Raw genomic sequence first — 25,419 nt, forward strand, 5'->3', positions numbered from 1 at the left:
GCAAGAGTTCAGACACAAGGTACCACACACTAAGGACCCTTTACTTTTGGGTGAGAAAAAAGGTGCTCTGGCACAAAAGCAAGCACTTACTACGTCAGCACAACACTTCACCGGGTTTTTTTGGTCACTTTATTTTTGAAAGTTGTGTTTTGTACAAAAATTACCTTAGACACCACCATGAAAACAGTAACGGACTTACTGACTTCCTATTTTTCCCATGTTATGAGAAAGATTGAGACTGTAACAAAAGTCAAAGAAAGCAGGAATTGCTTGCCCACTCCAAACCCAGAAAGAAAGCAGGGCCATCCCTTTTCTCTCAATGTCTTAAAAATACATCAACCTTGTCTGTACTCTGCTGTTAGCACAGTGGTGGCTTGCTTATTCACAGTCTCTGTCCCCCAGACTGGGGGCAGTTCTCAGCCAGTCCACACAGTAGGGTAGAATGGGATTGCTCAGAGTCTAGCCTCTCAAATAAAAAGCAATTTAGAATCAAGGTGTGGAGTTCCTGAAGGTTCCCATTAAGTCCAGAACTCAAGTGTACCTGCTTTTCACCAGGGCCCACAGAGAAGGTCTTTCTCACTCCCAGCCAGTGGCAGTATGTTAAGTACCATCTGTGCAGGGCAAGTGTCTTAAGCCTGGCCTGCATGCACCATGCTTAAGAGGACAGTGATTTATGAAAGCTGACCATATAAGAGTCCCTTATGTAGTTCTCAGTGTGTTAGCATTCTTAGCCAGGACTTCCATGGTTCCTTTGATATAAAAATAAATTCTGACAGCTTCATAGGAAAACCCTCTGCAAAACAAGGAACTTCTGGGGAGCATGAAATCACAATGCTGACAGTGACTGAGGTGTGTGTGGGCAGTCACCTCAGGAAGCCTGAGCCAGAACTCAAGTGGCAGCTACCTGTCTCATTTTGTCTTAATGTCACTTTCAGCAAATGTTCCTTTTCCTTAGCAGCACATCTTTTCCTTTTGCTTCTCACTGATTGAGAAGATTGAGTCAATACTTAGACTGAAGTCAATATTTTGACTCCATTTAACTCCTATGGTTTTTCAGCATTGCCCGTCTCCAGTCTGAGAGGATGGCATGCTTCCCTTTACAGCTGTTGAAGGAAACTGTGGAGAAGTTCACACCACTGCCATTAGGGAAACAAAAGACTACAGAGGTGCTAATGCCTGTTCACCCCCAGAGTCTAGCATAGAGCATTCTGTGCCAGTTATGCTGGCAGAAATTGTGTAACAGTGCAGAAGCTAGAAAAGCTGAAAATGCATTCAAAGAAAAATAATTTCAGTGTCTTAAAGATCCTGTAAACCCTAGGAAAAAAATTAAAAAGACACAGAATATCCCTTTTACAGTGTCAGCTGTTAACCCGTAGCCTTTTTCCCTTTCTGCACCCATCCAAGCCCCTTTTTTCCTCTTAGTGATTCATCTCCCATTCCTGCTCAGTGCTGAACACTCATATTGCTGTTTTCTGCTCAACTGTCAACACTTCTCCCCTGAGCTCTGCTGCACTTTTAAAACCCAACCCAGCATTATATTTATAAGACATGCCATTAGGAACCAGTGCTGTTCTCATCCAGAGGCATCCATGGGACTTGACACACTGGAGACAGCGGAAGCAAACAGTGTAAAGAAAATCAAAGTGAGAGGAGAACTGGCTGGGAGGCACCTGGCTAAACAAGCACTGGGGAGATGGGGAGAAAAGATCTTGGTGTGGAAAGCCTATCACATGGGCAGCAAGTGGTCATCCCGTTCTTCTGACTCCTCTCCCAGCTGGTCATCCCCCACGCCACGGTACGCAGCTGGCGCGTTCCGAGGCTTGGATCGGCACACAAAGTCACAGCCATCCTACGAGCACAGGACATAGCACCAGCATCAGACTGTTTGCAATTGACTCAGCATCCAAACCAAAGCAGCTCCTGTGATTTGTCTTTTGCTAAGGGATTATGCCTATCCTTGTGCTACCTAAACATCTCCCCAAAACTTGGGGATAAAAAACATCCTACTCAGTCTTAAAAGCTCTGGACAGTTATGCAGCAACATCAGGCCAAGGCAAGTATGAAGGATAAATAGCACTGCCTACAATTCACAGTCAGAAGTAAGCATTTCACAGTCCCCAGGTGAACATTTCTACCTGGAAAGTTTGAACTCCTGAGGAGCACATGTTCTAGTTTGTTATGGAGCAGTTGCAGGACAGAGGCAGGGAATTGGTCTCAGCAAGGATTAAAAAATGGCATACTCAAGAAAAAGGAAACAGATGCCCTCTTCTTCTGCTTCAAAGTACTCTACACTGGTTGTAGGTCTACCCAAAACACAAAGTCAATGCCTTTTTCTCCTAACATGGGCCAGGCTGAGAATATGTAAGAATTTTTACTCACTGCCACCAAATTGCCCAGATCTTGCCAGAAGGCAAAGTGAGGAATCTGCTCCATGCCCTTTGCTCCCACAATGAGGCGCTGGTAGAGGAACCCACCAATAATGTAGACTGCAATCAGTGACACAAACCTAAGAGGCAGAATTAAAAAAAAAAAGGAAAATCAAAGCTGAGGAAATCCTATAGAAAATCTTTTCCAAGATAGCACCACTCAAGAACAGAGCTGTAAACAGAAACCAGACTATAAAAGGTCTCCAAGTTATCAGTCTGCTTTTATAAATCTTTTAGCAGCATTATGTGAAGTAGTGCCTCTAAGCACAAACACAGAAAATGAGTCAAGACTCCTGGTCTGAGTTCCCAGCTCTGGCAAAGAGCCATCAAATAATTTTAGGAAGTCAAATCTCTCATGCTTCAGTGCACTTGTCTGTAAGCTATGAAGGAAAGTGTTTACTGGGAACAGACCAGCCCAGCATCACGCCTTGAGCAAGAGCCTTTGTCCAAAAAGCTCAGAGGCATAGTAACATCTAATGGTGGCTGTGGGAAGGTACACTGCAGTAATTTAGTCTTACTATAGCATTTGCTACATTTCTAAATAGCACTGGAGATTATGACTCAGGCACAAACAGCTCTTCAAATGACTCACGTGATCAGCAGAATGGAGCCAACGCTGAGGTGGGAATTCTCAGCTGGACAAGCCACACTACTGTCCATTTCAAAGAGGTAGAAACACTCCTGCTCCTTTTCCCGCTCTTCAGAAATAATGCTGAATGAACTCTGCAATTTGGGAAAAAGTGAAGTCATGTGAAAACATGCCCATGCACACTGAACTTCACCAGGAGACAGTTTTATCACTGTTGGGGCAGCTGGGCACCAGACACTGGAGGCCAGCTCACTGTTCCCCCAAAACCCTTCTGCTCACAACCAACCATTAGTCTGGTGGCCCCCTGATGCTCTCTCACCCCAGGTATCACTCACCGCTGTAACTCCCCGCTTGCAAGAAATCATTATCACAGCTCGCCTCTTCTCACCACTGCAGTGCCTGCCGTATGAATCACCTCCTTTATAAATCAGCATGATCCAGTCACCTGCCAGGAGAGAAACAATACAGGCTACAAATCCAGATCAGGAGGCGAAAGGCAGCTACTGAGTAAGCCAAGTATCGAGTGGAATCGTACTTCCATTGAAGACCTGGGTTTCATTTATTCTTCCTATCACCGTGGTCTTTCCATTCTGTCTATCTGTTTGCACCAGGCCACCGAAGTCGTGCGAGGTGCTGTTGACCTCCCTGCACACCCTGAAATGGTAGACGTAGTTTTCTGTTTTGCCCTTCTCCACAGTCACGTTAAACCTGCAGCAGGGAGAGGACAGAAGAGACAGCCCATTGGATTACAAAGAACACTCGGAGCAGTGGGCACTCCAGACCCAGCAACCCATCAGAAACAACACTAACAGGGGGAAGCCATTCTGCAGTCTGACCCAAATCCTCCCTTCCCCTTGGCCCACTGCGCAGCCCCGAGGCCTGCAGGGTGTTGTGCTGTACCTCATGTGGCTCAAGGGCTCCAGTTTCTTCAGCAGGGCTCTCTCCATCTGCGACTCACTGCTCTCATCACCAACCACATCACAGCTCCTCTCTTCTGACTGCTCAGCCCCCGCTACAGCCAGGGCCACAAAGACCAGCAGCAAGGCAGAGGTATAGCAAGGTGGTGACATCCTGGACACATGCCACAGAGGACACAGAGGATTAACTTCACAAAGGATTAGTTTCAGCCCCCTGCAAACTAACTTCAGGGTCATGGAGTCAATGATTAGCCACTTCCTCAGTCCTGACTGCAAAAAGGAGAAGCTGAAATCTAGAAACAACTCACAGGTCACAAAAGACACTAAATCTGAATCTCTTGCGCAGCCAAAGACAATTCACTGGGCTGATCTGGGGCTCTCTTCTGAATTTGCCTTGAGACCACAAAAAGTTTTGCTGCTGAGCACATTAATTAGCTGCCGGAGTAGAGTGCAGCAGACTGAACGCTGGAGTGAATTTCAGGCATAATCCATTGTTTGTTATGGCGTTGCACTGAGAAGCCAGTCAGCAGAAAATTATTTATGAAGCCTCTAATCAATCATCTTCACAGCTCTCTTCTCTTTACAAGAGACGAGAATCACAGGGAAGAGCCACTGTGATTAGTCAGGCTCTGTTCGTTCAAGTGCCTTAATCTTTATAATGATCTTCCCAGTATTCCTTTAGCTGAAAATCTGAAAAACATTAATAATGCTAAACTACAACTTTACGGAACAGTTTCTTTCTTCCTTTCCTTCCCAGTTTCGACTAGGGAAGGGAAGGAGGAAAGAGAGGCATCCTATGTAAGATCCAATCAACAAGGCAGTAATGAAGATAATAACAGCAATAATAATAGCAATAATAATAACAACAACAATAATAATCTATAAGATTTGGCTTTCAGGTTCATGCTAAAATCACAAATCAAACACTCAATGATGGCACCAGCCAAACAAAGCAGTGCAACAGATCCCCCTCTGCTTCTTGTGCGGCAGATTTTGGTAAAGCGCCAGTTGCTGATGGAAGGCAGGGCCTCCATTAAATAAGCACCTGGAGACAGAGCCCGTTTGAGTGAACCTAGTGATTTCCCCAGAGCCCCGCGGAGTCCACCGCGACAGCTCACAGCTGCTGAGCGGGCTCTGCTCGCCATGGGGCACCAAAAGAAGGTTAGGAACGCAGAAATCACGGAGTGGGTAAGGCTGGAAAGGACCAAAGTGGGTCACTTGGTCCAACTTCCCTGCTCAAACAGGGTCATCCTAGAGCACATGGCACAGGATTGTGTACAGACGGTTCTGGAATATCTCCAGTGAGGGAGACTCCACAGCCTCCACGGGTAATCTGTTCCAGTGCGCGGTCACCGAAATGAGGAAGCCCATGACACGAGGACTCGTGACTGCTCTTTCCCGAGGCCAAACGCAGGACCTGCCCTCAGCCCTAGACATGGCTTCTCCCGGCAGCTTGCTGCGCCTCGCTGGGGGCTCCCCCAGCCGGAGGCCCCTGGCCCAGACTCGCCCGGGACGGAGCGCGGCTTCGCCCCGCGGCCTCGCTGTGCCCGCCCCCCACCTGCCCAGCGCCAAGCACCCACCTGCGGCCGCCCCGGGACCAGGCACCGCCGCCCCCAGGGAAGAGAGACCCGCGGCTCACGAGCATCCCATGATGGACGGCGCGGGGACCACAGGCACAGGAGGCACCGGCCTCCTCCGCGTCCCGACCGGCTCCCTCGCCCGCCCCGCGAGCCGGAAGCCGGGAAGAGCGTGGCGGAACTGAAGCCCGGCTCCAATGGGAGCGCGGGAGCGGCCGGGATCGCCCGCCCAGGAGCGCTGCGGAGCGAATGATGCGCGGCGGAGGAAAGGCGGGCCGGGCCGGGGGCGCACCGGGGCACACCCACTTCCTCTCTTTCAACCAATGGGCGATGAGCTTTAGCGCGGAGGCCCCGCCCTCACTCGCCTTTCTACCAATGAGCGACGAGGGCGGGCAGAGAGGAGGAGCCCTCGCAGCGCGGAGCGCGGTGCCGGAGCGAGCCGCGCCTGCGCTGCCGAGGCGGCGGGGAGCAGCGGGAAACAGCCCCGCGGGATGCGGATCGCCGCGCTCCCGGCTGCAGATCAGCTCCCACAAGTGCTCTATGACTGTCCCTCGCTGAAGTCGCGCTCTGCCCTCTGCTGTGTCCCGCACGGGTTCGGAGCAGCCGCAGGCAGGTGGCCGTATCAGCAGGAATGAAGGGCTGCTCGGCATCACCCTTCCCCTCGCTCCCGCTGCCGGGGCCGGTAGCAGTCCCTCTGTCGCTGGGCTTTGCCATCCCCACCAGGTGCCTCCAGAGTGACTTGTGTTGCAGGAGCAAGGCGTCTCGACCGCTTCACAAAACTGATTTGTGGCCATGATCCTTCTGATTTTGTCCCCACTTTGTGTCTCTGGTGGATTCTCTCAGTGTTTTGTTCTTGTACTGTGGAATAAAGGCGCCTCCCCCAGCTCCTGCAGATTTACCACTGAGGAATTCCAGGTCCAGCACACAAGGTTAGTGTGCTTGAGCATCTTGGATGTCATTAATAAAGCTATAAATGAGATGTGAGACTGGCCTGTTCAAAGGACATCTCTCTCCTTATGATGTGTTCCCAGAGCACGTCCCACTTTCCAGGAATCTGTTACTGGAAGGGACACATCTTCTTCATCAGAGTTCTGAGGCTTTTGCATCCTCTAGTTAAGAAAGAAATGCTGCAGTTAGTGAACGTACCAACATGCTGGAAAAGGTATGTGTCTGAGAGAAATCTGGGAGGTTCCCCCTCTGGTGTGCTGCTTCAGTAGTAAAGAACTAGGGAAGAAGTGCTGCTGGCTCCTGGAAAACGGATCAGTTTAGTCCTGCTGTGACTCCATACTGACAGTATGGCACAGCTGCATTAGTAAAATTTATTTATTCACACTTACATAATAACTGAGAGTTGCCTTTACACCTTCTACAGTGTGATCCCTCCCCCTCTACTTCCTGTCCTGCTGATATTAGGAAAAAAAAAAAAGGTAAACCACATTAAAACAGAGCTCTTAATTCTTTCCCACCAGCTTTCACTTCTCCAGTTCTTCACAAATAGCCCTGTCTTTGTAGTCACTCTGGGCCAGCAGGCAGCCTGGCCAGTTAAAAAGTGACAAAACTGGCAGGAGCTGGGAGAAGAGACACCTTTTTCCAAAGTATGAGAGAACATGGACATACTGGAGAGAATCTACCAAAGAAACACGAAGCAGGGATAAAATCAGATTTGGACACTTAAGCTGTGTCTGAATCCTATTAGTTACTTTTCAGCTATACAGACTGTATTCCCAGCTAAACTCTCTTGTGACTATAGCAAAATCTGTCTCTCTGAGCTTGAGAGCTCTCTTTAGACTTCTCTATTATTCATTGGAAGCATTTAGGAGAGACATTCTGCCTCTTGTCTTGCCCCTTCCCCATCCTTTCAAGCACACACTCCCTATCTTGCTGTCCACAGGCCCTACCTATGATTGGAAGGAATTTTGTGGGTGCAATATGACACCCTTACAAGCAAGTGAAGAAGTTTGCGGAAATATCCAGTCCCTTCCCCACCATGTGCATTGTAACAATGGCAAATCCCATGCAGTAATTTTTCGAATTTAGAACGTGTCACCAGAAGGGGGAACAATCATCCCAGCTGGAGATACCAGTCATCCCAAACTCCTTAGTTGAGCATGCCCAAACAATGATTGGAAATTAACTGTAGTGTACTGTGCTGAAGAAGTGCAGCCTGAGCCTGACCAATATCCCCATTCTGAGCACAAAACGGAAGGGATCAGAATGTGGATTAAAACAAAAACCAGCCAACTGTGCAGCTAAGAGATTTCTCGAGGTGCTGGAAACATCTGTACTCCCCACCACAGAGTGACAGAATCTTTTAGGTTGGAAAAGACCCTGAAGATCATTAGGCAAGCCCAGCACTAAACCATGTCGCTAAGCTCCACATCTGCATCTTTTAAAAATACTTTCTGGGATGGTGACTCAACCACTTCTCTGTCCAGCCTGTCCCAGTGCTTGATATCCTTTTTGGTGAAGAAAATTTTGCTGATATCCAATCTAAACCTCCCCTGGCACAACTTGAACTCTTCTCATCAATGGTCAATACTTCAAAAGAAAAGTAGCTTTTCCTGTTGTTGCTGACCATAGAATCACTAAATGGTTGAGCTGGGAAGGGACCTTTTAATGTCATCTGGTCCCACCCCCTGCTCAAGCCACACCATCTTCAACCTGGTCCACCTACAACCCAGGCCTGTGTCCAGGCCACTCCCCACTGAGGGACACACCACAACCTCTCTGGCCAACCTATGTCAGGTTTCAGCCACCCTCAGAGTAAAAAAGTGTTTCTTGATGTTCAGAGGCAACACCTTCTGTCTTTCAGTTTGTGCCCATGACCTCTTGTCCTGTCACTGGGCACCACTGAAGAGTTTGACTCTTCTTGTACCCTCCCTTCAGGTAATTATATACATTAATTGGATCCTAACCAAGAAGTCTTTTCTCCAGGCCAAATAGTACCGGAGCTCTCAGTCTTTCCTCCCAGGACAGAAGGTCTGCTCCCTTTATCCTCTTTGTGCCCCTTTGGTAGATTCTCCTCAATATGTCCCTGTCTCCCTTGTACTGATGCTGTTGAGATGTTGATTTGGAGGTACTTGAGGAATGCCAGCTCTCAGTGCCTGCCTTGTGTCTCAAGCACAGTCACACCGGTATTGGGTATAGACAGAGTTCCCAGTTTGAAGTGGAATTGTCCAAAGCTCACAAGGCTTCCTTTTCAAAGCTGTGCTGTCCACCTCTACTTCCTGTTTGACAGCAGTTTGGCTGCCAGTTTGCCATAGCCATTGCTTGTCCCACTTTTCACCTTGTACTCTCACTATTCACCTTTTTTACCTTGTGCTGTCACCATCCCACTGCTTCTGCCCTGAAGGGAGCTCCTCAGAGCAGCACGAATCCTCCCAATTGCTGCATCGGTGTCACCACACCCTCTTGCATTAGCAAAAATTAGATTGCCCCTGAAGTTTATCATTAATCACCTTTTCCATTAGCAGCTGTTCTTGAGACATCCTCCATCAGGTTAGAAAATGAAAGCTGCTGCAGTTTCACCGCTCTCCGTTGTAAATTTGGTTATCTTAGCAGCTGGAGATAGAGGTAGCAGCTTCATATTTCTTGTTTTCTGAATATAGCATCAGGCTTCCTGTTTCACCGGCATTGAGCCCTGTTGTTCAACAGCCTGATCGAAACATCCTTTTGTGCACACTCCTTGCTTTGGCATGGAGGCAAGCAGATCAGAAATTTCTGCAGCTGATAAGAGTGAGGAAGTAACGTATATTTCTGTCAAATTCTCTCAGATTCCTCCACCAAGGACCAAAGCTCCACAGGCAAAAAGAGGTGAGGAAAGAAGGATGAGGTAGGTCAACCAAAAATTTTACTTTGAGGGAAAGCAAGATTCAACAGAAACACTCTGAACTGGCAAGTGATTCTGACTGCCAGCTTAGAGAGCTGTTGCTTTGGTTCTAAAATTACTGTGGATATTTTAATGTGATTAAAGCTGATGAGTTAGAGACCCAGCACTTTTCCCTCCCTCTTACCAACCTCCTTCAGTGTCTACTCCTGGGCATTCAACCCAGACATCCTTTTCTTCAAAACTGGTTTAAAGTTGTCTGCTTGTCAACAGCAAGAGGTTGTGAGCAATAATTCTTTGAAGGGCAGGCAAGATGTGAATCCAGATAAATTAGAGGCGCATGCTAATCAGAGATCAGAGACAGAGAAAGCATATGAGATCATCCAGCCTCTCTCCTGTGGGGCTATGTAGGACTCTTTTGTGTTTTTTTCCTGTTTTCTGTGTTCTAGTGTTACATACCTCCTAGTGAGCAAATTCTCAACTTTTGCTGCGAAGCAGTTATTCAGAGCGCTTTACTATAAGGAAGATTTTCTCAGCGCTTTCCTTAATTTTTTTCTTTCCTTATTTCCTCTTCATTATCCCTTATTAGACTTGCAGATGTCACACCAAACAATTCCTCTGGCAGCTTAGTTGAGAAATACTACCTTCAAAGAGTCAAACTTTGGATTGGTGATCATTCTTTGTAAATATTTCCTTCATGCAAAATGGTGGAGGGGTTGGAACTAGATGAGCTTTAGGGTCCTTTCCAACCCAAATCATTCTATTATTCTATTAAATGTCAGTGAGCTTTAAATGAGTTCTGTTGCATTGGCTGCAACACTAATTGTTAACTTTAAATTTTCAGAGGTGTTACAGCAAAGGGGACTCTCATTGTGGGAAGATTTCTATACTCTGATCAGAATAATTTTGTATACCTGTGGTGTTTACTGCTGCCTGGTCATTTGTTTCACTGTGGAAACAAAGCCAGGACAGAAACTCCCCAGTTCCTATCTGGTACTCACACTCCATCTGTTTGGAGGTCAGTCTTGCTTTTGAATACATTTTCACCAGAAATTATGTTTTCTGTTGCATCGGAAAGCACAGTAGCATCTTTCATTCCGTGCCATTCCTGTTCACCCCCACCCCGCAGAAAGGGGATTAACCAATGCCCTCTTTAGATGTTTGCATTTTTCTTTTTAACATCTCTCTACATAATTTTATGGAAACTCATCTTTTTGAGCTATGGTCAGACAACCGAAAATAAGGTAGCTGATATTTGAACACATTTTTTTTTGTGCATATTATTTGATTATTTCTCATCTTTTCTCATCATGAAAGAGATCCCTAAGGAGCTCATTTTAAGTACCTTTCTTCTGAAGGTCTTTATGTTCAACTCTGTTCCTGCCTCCATCACTTCTGAGAGATGTGCTCTCAGGTATTTTTCCTCTGTTCAAATGCACGCTCTTGCTGACTTTGCAGGCACAGTATCACGGGTGTGTAGATCAGTCCTCTGGTCAAACAAATAGGTTTTGGTGCTTATGGACTTCTCAAAAATGAAAAGTTGCCCTGGTTGTTTCTTCTCTTTGGTTTCCAGAGAGGGTTAGATATGCTGCACTACCAAAATATCAGTACAGCAGTCACTTAAGACAGTGCTAGCCTGTGTATTGTGCTTGTACTAACAAAAATAACCAGGTCTGTGCCACAGACAAGAACAGAATCCTTGTATCTCAAATTCTCCTCCTCGGCTCGAGGTAGTCATGCTGCTCCAATACTGAGGTAGGCAGGAGCAGAAGGGAGCTATTTGGGACAGTGCCATGACGTTCTTCAGATTGTCGTAGATTAGTTGAATTGTAAAATGCTAACAGCTTTCAGTTTTTGAACTGAATCTGGACTCACAAACCTAAAAATATTGGGTCATGTTGCTTGCAAATGAATGGAGAGTATCAGAGTCATTTCTCCAGAGTACTGAGAGACTTGTTGGGGTGTTTTGCACACCAAAAGTGAAAACACTGGATATTTACATTAAATGCCCACCAGTCTACTTCCCCCCTTGGATAGACTCTTCCACAGTTCATCAGGCCATCAGACAACTACATGGAAATATTTCTGGATGCTCCATTCAGATTTACCTCCTGTTTCAAACTCATCTTAGGTACTTCTCCCATCCACTCCTACAAGAGCTTCACATGTAGTTCGGTGGCTGAGGATCAAACAGAAACCCTTGAACCTGTTTTAAAAAGTGTGACCACTGCAGGGACTCCTTTTTGCAGCAGGTAAAAATCCTGATTTGTGAAATACTTTATTCCACTTCTCTGGATTGATCTCTGCAGTTCGAGTGCAGCTTAAATCACCTCAAACACTTCCTGTTTTCCCACTTCACTTTGGTTTTTTCTTTTTTTTCTTCCAAAATTATCTAATGCCATATTTTTTTCATTTTTACGAACTTTAGTGACTGCTGGGGTTGTGGAGGTCCCCTGGGATTTTGTTTTGATGATGAATCATTCCCTTTTTTTCTGCAGTTGGTTTGAAACAATGGAGAGTGAATTGCTCTATTAATTGCCAGGAGGCACCAGCTCCGTGCCTGGTGCTGACATTTAAGGATTAACTGTTTCAAAGACTGCCATTCTGGTTGCCTTGCTTGGCAGCTTTCCCTAAAACCCAAGAGTGATCAGAAGGATGCAGAAGACAGCTTCTTTGGAGAGGCAAGAGAGGAAGGAAAACAAAAGTCCAGATGTGATCTCAGAACCAGGAGTTATGTTTCATCCAATGTTTATCCCCTTCTGCCAAGTTTTCAGTTGTAATTTGCAGAGAAAAACCTCCACCCTACCCCTTAACCTTGGGCTGACATCATTCTCTTGAGGCCTAATCTGATGACAAACCCCAAGCTGCCAGGGATACAAACAAGAGGAATAGGGAGCACAGTCATGTTTAAGTTCCAGACCCAGTCCAAGTCCTTCAGTTCTCCCGCTGGCTCTTTGTGCAAAGCTGATGAATAGGTTGTAACTGAAAAGTCTTTCTGTATCTTGTCTATGAAAAGAGATGGGGTTTTGTTATGTAATAATGATTTTTAGAAATAAGAAATGTTACTAACTTTAAACTATGTTTGGGACATCTAGAAGATCTTACAAGCTTCAGGAAGCATGAGAAAACCTCTATCTTAGAAAAGATCTTTCTACCAGAAGAATGATGCTTACAACAGCGCTTCCTCATGATCTCCCTTGTTATCTTAGAAACTTCTTCTAGGTAAAACCACAGGCCTAAGTGTGTTGCTATAGATGAGAAACTGGCCTTAACATAAGTGAGCCTGCAAACTGCTCAAGATCAAAATTAATTAATTTTTATTAATTTACTGATCTGGTCTACTTTCTGTATTTGCACAAAGCTTCCAATGCGTAAAGGATGTGTTCTTGTTTTTAAGTGGAGTCCCTTCACCTTCTGTTTGAGCACTGTCTTTGTCTTTCTCACAATAGTCTTCATATGTGATCTGCCTTTGTTTTCAACCTCACCCAAGAGATCAAATGTGTTTCTTTGAGTCTCATGACATGACCAAGAGAGAAGCACCTCAAATTTCATGAGATCCATAGGGATTTTGTTGCTAGATTTGGGCAGAAGGCTCTGGAACATCACAAGAGCAGGATGTGTTACATAAATTAGCTGCACATTTACTGCTTTTTAGCAAGTGCTGTTATCTGTGTACTGTTGTACTGAGATTAATAAAACAAGCAAACCAAACTCCCTGGAGCTCATCTGTGCCAGTAAGTGTCATCCTCTCTTCTGTCTTGGAGAAAGAAGATTTTAGTGCTGAGATTTCAAATGTTTTATGCAAAGCGAATGCCTCTCAGGTCAAACACAGCTCCAGGAGATAGCAATGGAAAAGCAACATGTAGCCTGGAGGTTAACATGTTGTGCTGTATGAAAGCAGACTTCTACAGACCAGTCCTGACCAGCCCTTTGGAAGTAAGCTGTGCTGGGCTACAGTGGAAGTTGCCCTCTGCCACTGCCAGTGAACAGCAGTGGTGGTAAAAGTGTGAAGGGGGAGATGTTCCAAGGTCTTCAAGGCTGGCTCCCTCATCCTGCAACCCCACCATGGAAGATGAAAATGTAGAACTGCCTTGGGAGTATCCTGGGAAGATGTAGCATGACCAGGTGTCTCAGCCTGTGAACAGGATGCTGAGATTAAACCTGTTGTTATTGCTGGGAGAGCTGGGGGAAAATCTTTGGATTTCTTTTTTCACATGTAAGCTGGAACATGGTGGCTGTAGCAATGCAGCTCTTTGGTTTCCATCCCAAGCTTCAATGCTGAGGCAGGGGTGGATTTGTTGGGAGGTTTCTGCCAGCACAAGGTGTCTCATGGTGCCTAGGTGGCTCCAGCTTACTTCTGGTAGGTGCTTCCTGTGGTGGGGTCAGTCACTGGCCAGGCAGGGGCAGAGCTGTGGCTGATGTGGAGAAAGGTACCCCCTGGGAAGTTCAGACAGGAACTGGTGGCCCCAAACCCAGCTGAAATGGGGCCCTGGGCTGATGGGGAGGCCCCAGTTTGGCTGGGCAGGGACAGTGATGTCCACCATGTCAGAATGTATACAGACACAATACTCTAAATAGTGCAGGACACAAGCAAACTATGTAAAACTACAGTCAGTTTTCATGTGGCTTCTGTTCACTATGGTTTCTTTTCTCTTTTACAGTTCCCCACCTGTGGTCAGCAGTTCTGAAGGGCTTGGCCATAGGCTTTGGGACACTGAGCATCTTCCTGGCAATTGTTTTGATTTGGAAGATGAGTAAGTACACAAAGGGCTGCTGAGCATGAGCAACCAACAGCAAAGGACCAGCAACATATCTAACCACAGAAACTCCATTGTATGGAGTTAAAACTAGAAGCTCTTCTAGGTTTCTACCAGCCTTATGTACCCACTGTCTATCCAGAATATTTTGAAGACTATATTCCTCATGCAGACTCCAGGAAACCCATTTCAGATCCTGTGGCAAAGAACAGTTAAACATATTGAAAAGTCTTTGTAGACTTGCCTGGTAAATGTAGTGGTAAATGGTAGAACAAATAGGTCTGTAATATTTTTGCACACATGCAGATGGTGCTAGCCTATTTGGAGGGGCTTCCTGTTAGTTGCTTAAAACAGATCCACCCAAAGTGGGACGTGATCACACCATACCCACAGAGTGTGATCTGTTTTCAGATAGCCAGTTGGGTATTATTTGGTATCTGAGTGGTTCAGTGGAAACCTGGGGGCAGGGTGAGTGTGTGCATGCTTGCCACCAGCATCACAGTGCATGTGACTATTGTAATATTTTGAAATTGCACTGTTATTTTCAGAATCCTGTCCTGATTTGAGTTTTCTGCATTTCAACTATCCAAATGAGTTGTTCCTCAGTAGGTCCTTGCTGACAAGTGTTTCTGTTGATTAGTGGTAGAGAAGAGTATGAGTATTTTGACTTTTTTACAGGTGATTGCCACCCACACTGCCCTCAACAGTGGGTGGCCTACAGAGGGAGCTGCTACTCCTTCTCCACAGAGAAGAAGGACTGGAATTCCAGCCAGGAATCTTGCAGGGCACAGGGAGCTCACCTCCTGGTGATCAGTGATGCCTTGGAGATGGTAATGGTTTTCTTTGGCTTCCTTGCAGATACCTAAGTGAATGGCATACAAACAGTGCTGTCACTTCAGCAATGTTTTAGTTTTAAAGGAGAGTAAGGATTTATGACTGTGGTGTTACACATCACAAAGTTTGCAGGAAGCAGAGAAGCAAAGGGGAGAACGGAGAGATGAGGGTCACTGTCAGGTACTCAGAATCACCCTATGAAGGATGGTAGGAGACAGCCTTCTCCACTGTTCCTCTCCACCTCCTCTCCTATTCCCAATAAGACTGATGTGAATGATTACAGTGGCACAGAGCAGTCATTGTATTTGTTGCCTACAAACTGATATGTCCCCACTCTCAAGGAGTGCTTCCTTTGCAAAAGCGATACTTCTCCTCCCTGTGAGTGCTCCAACTTCTGCTCAGTGACCCATGCCATTCCCTGTGTTCATGCTTAGATATTTCTTTCTCAGCCTCTTTTCAGTGCTTACTTCCTCCCTCTGCCGAAATACCTCAGCTGTGCTGGTGAAATAAGGAACCACGTGTTCCACTGCAGGTGCTCTCTGGGGGCAGGGGCATGTATGGTCACTAGAGAAATGGGTAGTGCTGATTACTGGGGTGCTGAGGCACATCTGCTTAAGTAGAGCAGAAACCTTGATCTGGTTTTGCTCAAGCCAGGGCTTATTAGCTCAGCTCCAATGAACGCGAACAGCTTCCAGTCCGCGGACAGAAGTTGCATTGTGTGATGTCCTCTGGAGGATTACAAAGCCAAGTCTCTGCTTGATTGGTAGTATGTCCCAGTCTCTCACATTTGCTTAGACAAATCCTGTCTCCTTGAGAAATAGGTATCTTCCCCATTACCCATTTCTTTGGCATGAAGAAGGCCTTCCTGCTCCTGCTGCTTTCTTACTACCATCTCAGCTACTACAGTGTTACCCATTATCCCTGCTCAGGGATAGGGTTAGGGTTAGATTTGGGGTTTAGACTCACCCATCTAAACAAGACTTACATAGCTATCCATGCCTTGTACTGTGAAGGCTGTGATTGCTCGACCTCCAAGTGCTAGGGAAGCACAATCATCTCCAAACAACCAGCAACACTCCAGTGATTCCTCAAGCTGTTCCTATTCCCACAACTTTACCAAATCAGCTTTGTTAATGCTTCTCTCTGAAGATATCTTCTCTGAAGCTTTGTTTATGGCAGCAGGAGATAAGGATGGAACCCAGCCATACCCCTGAAATGTTGCTGTTATTTGGTTGCAAAGGTGGACAAGACAAACTTATTTTTCCTGGCTTTGTCTTTTTTGTGGGGACGAGGGTTAGGGATGGGGAATTTACTTCAGGGCTGAATTTCTGTTGCAGACTTCACCTTTTAACAATAATCAGAGGTTAAAAGTTAGCTAAAAGGAAATGAACACTGAAAACACATAGGAGGAAAATGTGTATGAAATTTTAAAAGTTTTCATACTGGGCTTGTCACACATATCTGTCAGTGCCTGTACTTCCTGCCCTTCCCTGCCCTGATTTTACCTTTAATTGTTAATACTTCATATTGCTTGCTAGTTAGCTGTATAGTAGGTGTTGATATTAATATTAATAGCATACCTTCCTACATAAAACTCTGTGCAGGAAACTCCAGGAGACTCCAGGGGTGCAGTTATAGAATCATATAATCACAGAATATGCAGAGTAGGAAGGGACCCATTAGGATCACTGAGTCCAGCTCCTGGCCCTGTCATTAGAAGGTGTGGGGAAGCAGTATTGTCAGTCACTTAAGGAACAGTGAGGTGAGGGGGTGTATCTTGCTCTCTCTTCTCTTTACTTATCCTTATCTCCATTTTCAAGCTGGCTTTCATTAGTCACTTTGTAATTCATCATCATTTCTAGGATCTGTTCAAGATTATTCAAGCAGAATGTTTCTGGATTGGACTGAGGAACAGTACAAGCTCTGGATGGATTTGGGAGGATGGCTCTGTATTAAGTGATGCCAGGTGAGTTCCATTCTATTTTAAAAACAATAGTGCTTATTCAGATTGCTTGGTGTTCCAGAACACCCAGAGTTCCTCCTCCAGATGTCAGGAGCTTTCTTCCTGGGCAGATTTTCTTCTTGCTGTCACCTGTACTGCACTAAGCTCAATAGGGTTTACGTTTCACTGCCCTGCACCTTGTAAAGGCATGTACCTGTGAAAAGCAGGTCAAGTATTAGTATCTCACTCTCTGCTTCCCTCCAGCTGCTCAGACCAAGGACTTTATATACCTGCACCAGCACACAGATGCATGGTCAGAAAGGCATATGGCTTTACTGGGTGTAGCCACCTTGCACCCATTCTGTAGAATGCTGGTGTCACTGGGTGCAAGAACCCAACCCTTTCCTGCTGGTGCCAACCTAAGTCAGAACCTTAATTTTATCTCAGTCTTTACTTGGACAAAAGTCAGTGCTTTCCATGAGGGAAAACATTTTTTTATCTGGTGAGTTTGCTTGGCCCTTTCCTTTTTATGACAGTTAAGTTTCTAAAGCCTCTCCAACAAGCAAAACTTGCCCAAGATCTCACTGTCAGCAGGTCAGTACTCTGAGCACTTGGCTTAGTTCCCTGAATAAATCCAGCTTTCTTTCCTACAAACTCCTTGAAGGCAGTGATCATTCCATGAGACTTTCATCATTGCCACTCACATGCTGGTGGATATCACTGCCACTGCAGGGAATTATGTCTGCGTTTGGGTCTGATTTGGGTTCTATGATGGCAAAATTACTTAGCTGTGGCAGGTAGATAGGTTCTTTGGTGTGTACATTTTATTTTCTAACAGCTGCCTTTTGGAGGTCAGGTTGTTTCTCTTCCTCTGGGCTACACCCTTCAAAATCAGATGTTTTTAATTCCTTGTCTCCAGGAAACAATCTCAGTATTTTCTTTCATTCTCACTACTGTTCCATGTCTCTTGCAGGGTCCACTCTAACAGCCCTGTGCAAAATTGTGCTGTCCTGATGAAACATCAGTTTTATGCCTCCAGCTGTGAAGTTTTAGCTCCATGGATCTGTGAGAAAGCACTTAGATAAATCCTATGTGCTTTTTCATCTCACAACGACCTCATCAGTGGTCTTAGTTGATCATTGTCCTGCAAACTGAAGCTTCACACAAGAGCAAGGACTCGCCTTTTCCATACCCTCACTAAAGTGTTTTACAAGGACAGGTTTGTTGTCTGTAAGGGTGAATTACTCCCAGCAATAGATCTATTCTCAGTCCACAAGTGTTAGATTACTGCTGTTTGTGATCAGATGAGACCTGGGACATATTCCCTGGCCTACTCTTTCCCTTATTTATCCCATAAAGGCAAATAAAAGCTTTCTTACAACAGGTGTCTTCAGACCTCTGAGGGGGACCTAGTCATTTTTCCCTCACTTTTAAGTATCATATTTCATTTCCATCCCCTGCAACTCCATTGTCTGGTATCAGAAGGACCAGGAAGATGAGGCCTACTGTTCACTGACAGAAACTGTATTTCTCCCAGTGGCAGCTTCTCCTTTTGCATCCCAGTGGTATGAGTGGGAGAGAAGAGGGTGAAATGAAACTGCAGCTTCTGTAAATCCAGCAAGGAAAATAAATCTCCAGGACTGCACTGGACCAAAAGTGTGTACCTGTGCCACTTCTTCTCTCTGTTGGAAGGAATTAGGCAGGTTTAACCAAGCTAGTCAAGAAACTGGACTTCTGGAGTCAAAGGAATGCAGCTAATTATTTAATCCACCGAGAACCTGTTTTCCTCCCCACCTGTGCATTTTCATACTGCAGATAGAGGAAGCAGTGGACAAACCCTTAATGCAACGATCTTTCAGTTCAAGTAGAGCAGAGAGAGGCTCAGAGTTTGAATGCTATAAAAACACACTGAATATTTGGGAGTACTGTTTTCAGTTCTGGGCTGCTCAGTACAAGAGAGACATGGACATACTGACTGGAGAGTCCACAAGGACTCAAATATAACAAAAGGACTGGAGCATCTCCCCTATGTGGAGAGGCTGAGACAGCTGGGATGGTTTATTCTAAAGCAGAGAAGGCTGAGGAGAGATCTTATTCTTACAATCATAGGAGCACAATAACCAACTTCAGCATTTCAATTCAGAGTACATGTATTTGCTTCATATTTTTATTATAATTGCAGGAAATCCTTACCAGCTACGAGTGGCATTATCTTCTACCTGCTTAACAGGATGCTACACATGAAGGTATCAAGGTGGATAAAGACAAAATTACAGATCTTAACATACTTAGCTAAGTGGATATCTACTGAGCCTCATATGGAGTTCACTGAGATGAGGGTCTCATGTGAGAATGTTTTACAGCAAGAGGGAGTCTGCTTTTTAATAACCATGACTGCAGCAGCCAGACCTGGGGAAACTGCAGCGTAGTAGGAGCTCAAAACTTTAGAATTTTCATCTTGGGTTGTTTGGGTTACTTTGGGTGAGACATTTTATCTGTGCCAGAGTCCATTCAGCTACCAAAAGATAGTTGTTCCTGAGTCCTAGAAAGTTGCCAGACACTATGAAATAATGCTGAACACTTTGCTTGCTTTGTCAAAATGGTGGTAGCACCTGTAGAAGGGAACCTACCAGTTACCTTACCAGAGAATACCACTGAAGAAACAGCTTCTCATATTATCATGATATGTAGGTGAGATGAGCATGTCTCTGAGCTTGCCTAGTTTACCTTGCCTGAATGGATTGAAGACATTTCTCTTCAGTTTTTGGCTATAGACCACATTTTTGACCAAGGTCCTAATGATCAGGAGCAGGCTTGGGAGCCGTATGAGCTGTTTGGCTATTTGACAAAAAGGGTAGATCTCTATAGAGATCCCTCTGCCATGTACAGTTCTCCATCTCGTCCTGTTGGGTTTGTGTTCCATCAGTCCAGCTCCTGACCTTTACCACTGTAAATTGTCATCTTCAAAAAGGCTTTGACCAGCCCATATGTACAAATCCTCTCCTCTGTGGGTGAGGCAGACTTTCCTGGGTTACATTTCTTTTGGGCAAGCAAAGTCATCTTTAGGTATCAGATGCAGAAGGAAGAGCACAGATCTGGGATGTCTTTTGTGCAGTCCCCAAGGAAGTTGCACTTTCAGTACTATCCTCTTTTTTCCTATGCAGGTCACCGCAGGGCAGAATAAGGTCTGTAATGAAGGTTTGTTATTGCACTGCACTTGGATTTCTTAACTCCAGAGTTACTCAGCTTACCAAAATTTTGATGATTATATCAGGAGAAGGGTAGGGCAGACAGAAAACCATTTTATCCTGCATACTTTTTAATCTGAAAATTATACTTTACATCCTCTAACATAGATCTCCATTCTTTGGAGTTTGCATTAGAACTATAAGTAAGACAGATACTCTACTGCCACTTGCAAGGGTAATAATTACCAGAGCTATTGATCCTCTTGCTGCAGGCCAAGTAAAAAACAGTGGTCTAAAGACCACATTTCCCTCTATGATACAACATTGCCCATCACAGTGCATTACATGAATTTGCACGTAATTAAACCAGGATGACTCCATCAAACAGCAATTTGATCTAGATGTACCTATAACTTGACCTAGAACTAGAACCAGTAGAAGCAAAGTAAGACCCAGGCCACATATGTTCTGCTGTGTGAGGGTAGCTGCTGCTCTGGGCAGTTGGTTAATGTGTTACCTGCTGTTAATGGGTTGAACTTTTGGCAGCTTCCCATCATGTCACTGGCCCTGTTTCTGTCAGGGTGAAGGCCAGATCATTTTAGTTGACTCGATTTTCCAGGCATTTTGTGGCCTCTTTTCCTGGCATTAGCTTTGATGGGACCAGGAACAGAGAGCAAAAGGGAACAGCGTGGGTGGAGAGGGAAGCTTTTTTTCAATTTTCATTCCCTGTTTTCGCAACCTGTTAATGGAAGTTAGACACACCCAGGCTTGTTTCCCAAATCCTAGCTCAGTCTCCTGCTCCCAGTTTGAAGGAAATCAAACAGCTCTTTTTCTTCCAGCCACTTCCATGACCAGTGCCATGTCTATACAGAGAACCCTTCCAGAAATGGAGGCCTTCCTCTCATGCTCTGCTGTTAGCCCTTCTTTCCTTTGCTACAGCCTTTCCTCTTCCATTGCCTCTGTCCTGCCCCAAAAGAGACACAGCTTCAGCCTGCCAGGAACCCTCCCCTCCCTCTCCCCCCAGCACTGGCCTTCTGCCCGGACTTGGAGCTGCTAGTTCCAGCTCCTCCTTGCTGCCTCTCCCTGTTTCCAGATGGGCCCTGGCCCCCAGCCCTTATCTCCTCCAGCCCCTGGGCTGTTTGCAGAGGAGAGTATAAAGGGGCTGACTGGGAGAGCAGAGAGGGAGTAAAAGCAGCACTGGACCACACTGAGTGTCTGCTTGACTCACCACGTCCTGCTGTGTACCATGGGAATGAATGGGCTGCTTATCAAATCAAGCATCTTCCTCCTCTTCTTCTTCCTTCCAGGAGACACCTCACCCATCACAGAGCCGTAAGCTATGCTGGGGGGTCTCTGGGCAGGCAGAAGACCTTGGCTGGGTCTATTTCTTTGTCCCTTGTCTTCTAGCTAACTTCTTTTATCCAGGAGTAAAGATACCAGGGCTGGGTAAAGTGCCTTCTACAAACAGGAACTCTAGTGCTTGAGAGAGATGCAAAACAAGCCGTGAAACTGAGATATCAGTAAAACTTTAGGGGATTGACAGGATTTCAACAAAGTTTTATGTACAAAATTAGTTCTTTTGAAAGACAACTTTTCATAAATGTTTGTGCAATGAGGTCTTCTTAAGAGACAAACTGTTTTGAAAGGACAATGAAAGGTTTAATTTTGGGTTGACTGTCCTGCTCCCAGGTTGAAATGCCCAGGAGATGGGAGTGTCTTTTGAAAAATGATTATGAGAAGAAAAGGAACAAATATCTCATCTAGCATGCTCGGAAATGGCTTTATTTTTTAATTCACATTTTTCAGCTCAGCCAGAGGAATGAAAATTCCCTTCTCACAGAAGGTAATGTGACACTGTAAGACTGTGACTGTCCAGGTTTGTGAGGGTATATTGTCCTGCCTCCCTTCTTCACCCCCTTTTGCCCCGTTGGTATGTGAAGGGCATTTGTGTTTGTGCATGTGTGTGCATGTGTGTACTTATGTGGTAGGAGCAGCACATGAAGGGTCCTGACATCCCAAAGACTTTGGCTTTTTGGCAATGTCTCTTCCTCCCCTGCAAAGCACAGAGCACCTCACCCATCACAGAGCCCATCACAAGGGGTGCAGGGGAATTTCTGAGCAAGGCTGTGCTGTAGTGCTTTCATCAAATGGAGGGGACAGACAGTGGGATCTGAGGGGTCAGAGCTTGATCCCTGCAGACCAACTGTGGGACAAAAGAGTGCCAGAGCTTCTGCTACTGCTGAAGGGAATGCCTTGCCTTACTGCTGAGGTATTGAGGACTCTTCTCCCATCTGCTCACAGCTCTGAGTATGCCCACTGGAGGCCAGTCCTCATCCACAAAAATGGGAGCACGGTTAGCATTAGGTGGATTGGGCTTGATTCCCAGATGCAGTGCTGGGCACCGGGACACCACCAGCAAGTTGGCAAGTTGCTGCCCTGGGAAGGAAGGAGGCTGCTCAAGGCTGAGCAGGGATCCCCTGTTAAGCTAAGACAGAGGGCCTTACTTCCCTGAAAACCTGAAACTTGTTTGTGTTTTTGCTTAAGATCTGGCACCACGCTGTGGCAGTTTTGAATCTCTGTGAGGAATGAGAGTAATGCTACAGACGTTTCACAGTGTGTAGTCAATGGAATTTATTCACTGGGTACTGGCATTTGTGTGGCTCCTGAATGCTCCTAACAGTGTCTAGCAAAGGTGACAATTTCATTCCCCCCACCTTACTTCAGGATCCCAGGAAGAAGTGCTGCTGTTGTGCCAGAACCTAGAAAAACATATCCTTTCCAGATGTTTGTGTGGAGGATTTCCTCTGGTATTTTACATTTGAGACTGGCCTCTCTGCTTTCCCCTGCTCCTACAGACATGCTGGAAATCTTGTTATATGCTTAGAAAATGCACCCTTCTCCCTGTGAGCTGGGTGTCATCCGATTGGTTTGTTTGTTCTTTATATATAGCTCTGTTACCTGTTCCTGCTCCTCTGACCTATCATTCTCCCTTGTTCCTAGGCAGTACCTGGTGCTGGTGCCCTATCTGATACACACGGATTCTCAAGAGAAAATCTGCATTCAGATGACTCACCTGAATGAGTCTGTGACGCTGAGTGCCAGGCTCGAGTACCTGTGGGGGAACGAGAACTTGATTGATGATGTGGTGTCAGAGAAAGATGTGTTCACCTGCATCCCTTTCTCTGTGAGTATCTCATCCTTGTGGGATGATCCTTTGTGCCAGGCATAAGATGTAAAGGCACTGAGAAGTAATGACCAGAGTAACACTATCTAGATATTCACTTACCTCTTGGTTAAAGTTGTGTTCTGTCCATCCTCAACGCCCTCTTACTGCTGAGATCTTAGTGTGCTAAATGACTGTGAGATGCTGAATCCTAGAAAGCCATCCCCTTTCTAGGACAGGAGAAGAAAGTGGGTTTAGTATATTGACACTCCTGATAGCTGTTTGGTGAAATAGCTTTCCACATCATCCTTCTACACCCTCAATCTGTCACTTCAGTGCCTTCAAATTGTAGTAGAGCTTTTGGACCTCAGATACTCTTCACCTGGTATATACTGAATTAATGTAAGAACATAGAGCTGTGATTGACTGTATCTGAAAAAAAAAAACCAGCAAAGCAAGTAATTTATAATTTCATGTAATTGGAAGCCCCAGGGACTATAACAAGTTGTAGGCAACTAGGAAAACCTGATCATTTATCTCAGAGCCTAGATTATGTCTTTGGCCTGAAGAGTGAAGAATTGGTCTTCAGGACGCTGAAAAGGTTGGCATTTTGTCTTGGTTTGTCAGATGTAGGCTGAAGACTGACTTGGTCACTTGTGAAAGAGAGGTATAGATGTCTCGCATGTCTGGTTTGGAAAAGGAAATGTTCTGCAAGGACTAGGGACATAACCTGAAAGAGAAGACAGACTATTCCATTCTGCTTGTAAATGTTAAAAGGAAAAGAGCTAGGAGAGCTAGCTAGTTCCTTTGCTGCTCAATCCTTCCACAATCACTGCACAGCAGGAGGAATGGGTAGGAATACTGGACAAATAAAAATCAGTCTCTTGTTCCTGTTTATAGTTCCTCTCACCTCTGTGTTGGGTCCATCATGATTATATTAGATCTCTTATTTCTTGAAGGCTAGTTCAGTTCAGGAAGCCTTTAAAGGTGGTCTGTTACATGATTTCCTTCTTATTTTCCAGCTTCCAAAACCAAGACTCCCATTATCCTTCGTGTATCTCACTGTGATGGTGAAGGGGGCCACGCTGCAGTTCAGCAGCCGCAAATTAGTGATGGTCCAGAACTCCGAGAGCTTGGTCTTCATCCAGACAGACAAACCCATCTACAAACCCGGACAGACAGGTACCAGGAGAGGGATGGAGATTTGCATTTGAAACAAACATTTGTACTAAAACTGTCGGATCATGCTGGTCAGATATCGGTTGCTTTCAGTGGGGGTCAGAACTCCAACCTCATGGCTGAGACTTATGTTTTATTGCTCCATAAAGGGAAAATTTGGGGAATCTTTAGGTGCATGCACATATATGGGGAACCTGCACACTCTCCCTCTCTCACTGTGGACTCTGTTGTTGTGGTCCATGCAGTTAGGAGGTCTGCATTAAAACCAGAGAAAGACTGGATATTTATCCTATAGAGAACAGTGCCAAAACTCAGACTAAGTCATGAAATAGCTTCCAAAGCAGCAGCTGATTTTGCTCAATGAAGACAGAAAGAATTATGTAAGCTTTCTTCTGGGCCAGTGATCTCCTAAATTTGGCCTAAATAAAAACAAATGTCCTAAAAGAGGTACTGAAGTCTCTCTCCATTTAGAGCCAACACAAACCTGCAGCCAAGTGCTGAAGTAATTTTCTTGCATTCATGCTTCCTAGGAAGTCAGTCTACTTATAACAAAATTAGAAGACCCATGTGAATTCTGGCATAAAAATGCCTCATTACAAAGTAGACAAAGGCAACTTAAATTTAACTTTGGTCCCGATCAATGAGATTCTGATGCCTGTGATCAGTAAGATGTTCACACTGCCATGGATTTGCTCTTAACATCCTCTTATTCATGTAACCATAGTAGATGGGTAACCTTCTAGCATGGCCTAGTATTCTAGTAAATGGAATTTTCTTAGAAGAGAACACCCCTTTTGTCTGTTATACCATTTGTTTTTGCAACTGATTTTTTCTGGGCACTGTGGAACCTCACTGTCTTTCTCCATCAGTCCTGTTCAGAATTGTTTCCCTGGATGAAGAGTTCCGACCTGTGGATGAAATGGTAAGCATGATACTTGTTTTTCAACTGATTTGGCCTTAAGTCAAATGTGAGTAAAGGGAGGAAAAATAGTCTCTGCTGGGGAGAGCTCTCAGTACACTG

At 45.3% G+C, this 25,419-nt stretch overlaps 3 protein-coding genes across 4 annotated transcripts in view; 2 read left to right on the forward strand and 1 right to left on the reverse strand.

Moving 5' to 3' along the window:
- Positions 1–106: 106 nt before the first annotated feature.
- On the reverse strand, positions 107–5,762 carry M6PR (mannose-6-phosphate receptor, cation dependent). The gene is made up of 7 exons (XM_053934593.1): positions 5,513–5,762; positions 3,916–4,086; positions 3,551–3,723; positions 3,351–3,460; positions 3,019–3,149; positions 2,380–2,506; positions 107–1,849 (listed from the first exon to the last, which is right to left on the reverse strand). Exons 1-7 carry the CDS (start codon positions 5,575–5,577, stop codon positions 1,727–1,729), a joined length of 900 nt encoding a protein of 299 aa, XP_053790568.1. The 5' UTR covers positions 5,578–5,762; the 3' UTR covers positions 107–1,726.
- A 733-nt stretch (positions 5,763–6,495) lies between these two features.
- KLRG1 (killer cell lectin like receptor G1) lies at positions 6,496–18,481 on the forward strand. Of its 2 annotated transcripts, XM_053934595.1 has the most exons (6): positions 6,496–6,671; positions 9,283–9,322; positions 13,997–14,089; positions 14,771–14,922; positions 16,789–16,892; positions 17,842–18,481. In XM_053934595.1, exons 1-6 carry the CDS (start codon positions 6,660–6,662, stop codon positions 17,951–17,953), a joined length of 513 nt encoding a protein of 170 aa, XP_053790570.1. In that variant the 5' UTR covers positions 6,496–6,659; the 3' UTR covers positions 17,954–18,481. The 2 variants fall into 2 exon arrangements, with proteins under 2 accessions (XP_053790570.1, XP_053790569.1); XM_053934594.1 differs by lacking the exon at positions 6,496–6,671 and having other exon boundaries at positions 9,205–9,322.
- A 2,668-nt stretch (positions 18,482–21,149) lies between these two features.
- The window catches only part of LOC128783642 (alpha-2-macroglobulin-like), a 29,278-nt gene continuing 25,008 nt past the window's right edge, over positions 21,150–25,419 (forward strand). The window contains 4 exon segments of the mRNA XM_053934584.1: positions 21,150–21,388; positions 23,057–23,240; positions 24,242–24,401; positions 25,268–25,320. Coding sequence (XP_053790559.1) covers positions 21,150–21,388; positions 23,057–23,240; positions 24,242–24,401; positions 25,268–25,320 — 636 coding nt within the window.

Source organism: Vidua chalybeata, chromosome 2 (genome assembly GCF_026979565.1).
Source record: "Vidua chalybeata isolate OUT-0048 chromosome 2, bVidCha1 merged haplotype, whole genome shotgun sequence".
Classification (NCBI taxonomy): Eukaryota; Metazoa; Chordata; class Aves; order Passeriformes; family Viduidae; genus Vidua; species Vidua chalybeata.

What these genes read in the sequence shown, in the direction of transcription:
- M6PR (XM_053934593.1), bottom strand. Translation starts at nt 5,577, where the DNA reads ATGCTCGTGAGCCGCGGGTCTCTCTTCCCTGGGGGCGGCGGTGCCTGG. An exon ending in TGGTCCCGGGGCGGCCGCAG is followed by an intron (nt 4,087 to 5,512) that starts GTGGGTGCTTGG and finishes GCATGTGTCCAG; the next exon opens with GATGTCACCACCTTGCTATA. An exon ending in GCAAGCGGGGAGTTACAGCG is followed by an intron (nt 3,150 to 3,350) that starts GTGAGTGATACC and finishes CCCAAATTGCAG; the next exon opens with AGTTCATTCAGCATTATTTC.
- KLRG1 (XM_053934594.1), top strand. Translation starts at nt 9,205, where the DNA reads ATGGAGGCAAGCAGATCAGAAATTTCTGCAGCTGATAAGAGTGAGGAA. An exon ending in TGTTTTGATTTGGAAGATGA is followed by an intron (nt 14,090 to 14,770) that starts GTAAGTACACAA and finishes ACTTTTTTACAG; the next exon opens with GTGATTGCCACCCACACTGC. An exon ending in TCTGTATTAAGTGATGCCAG is followed by an intron (nt 16,893 to 17,841) that starts GTGAGTTCCATT and finishes TGTCTCTTGCAG; the next exon opens with GGTCCACTCTAACAGCCCTG.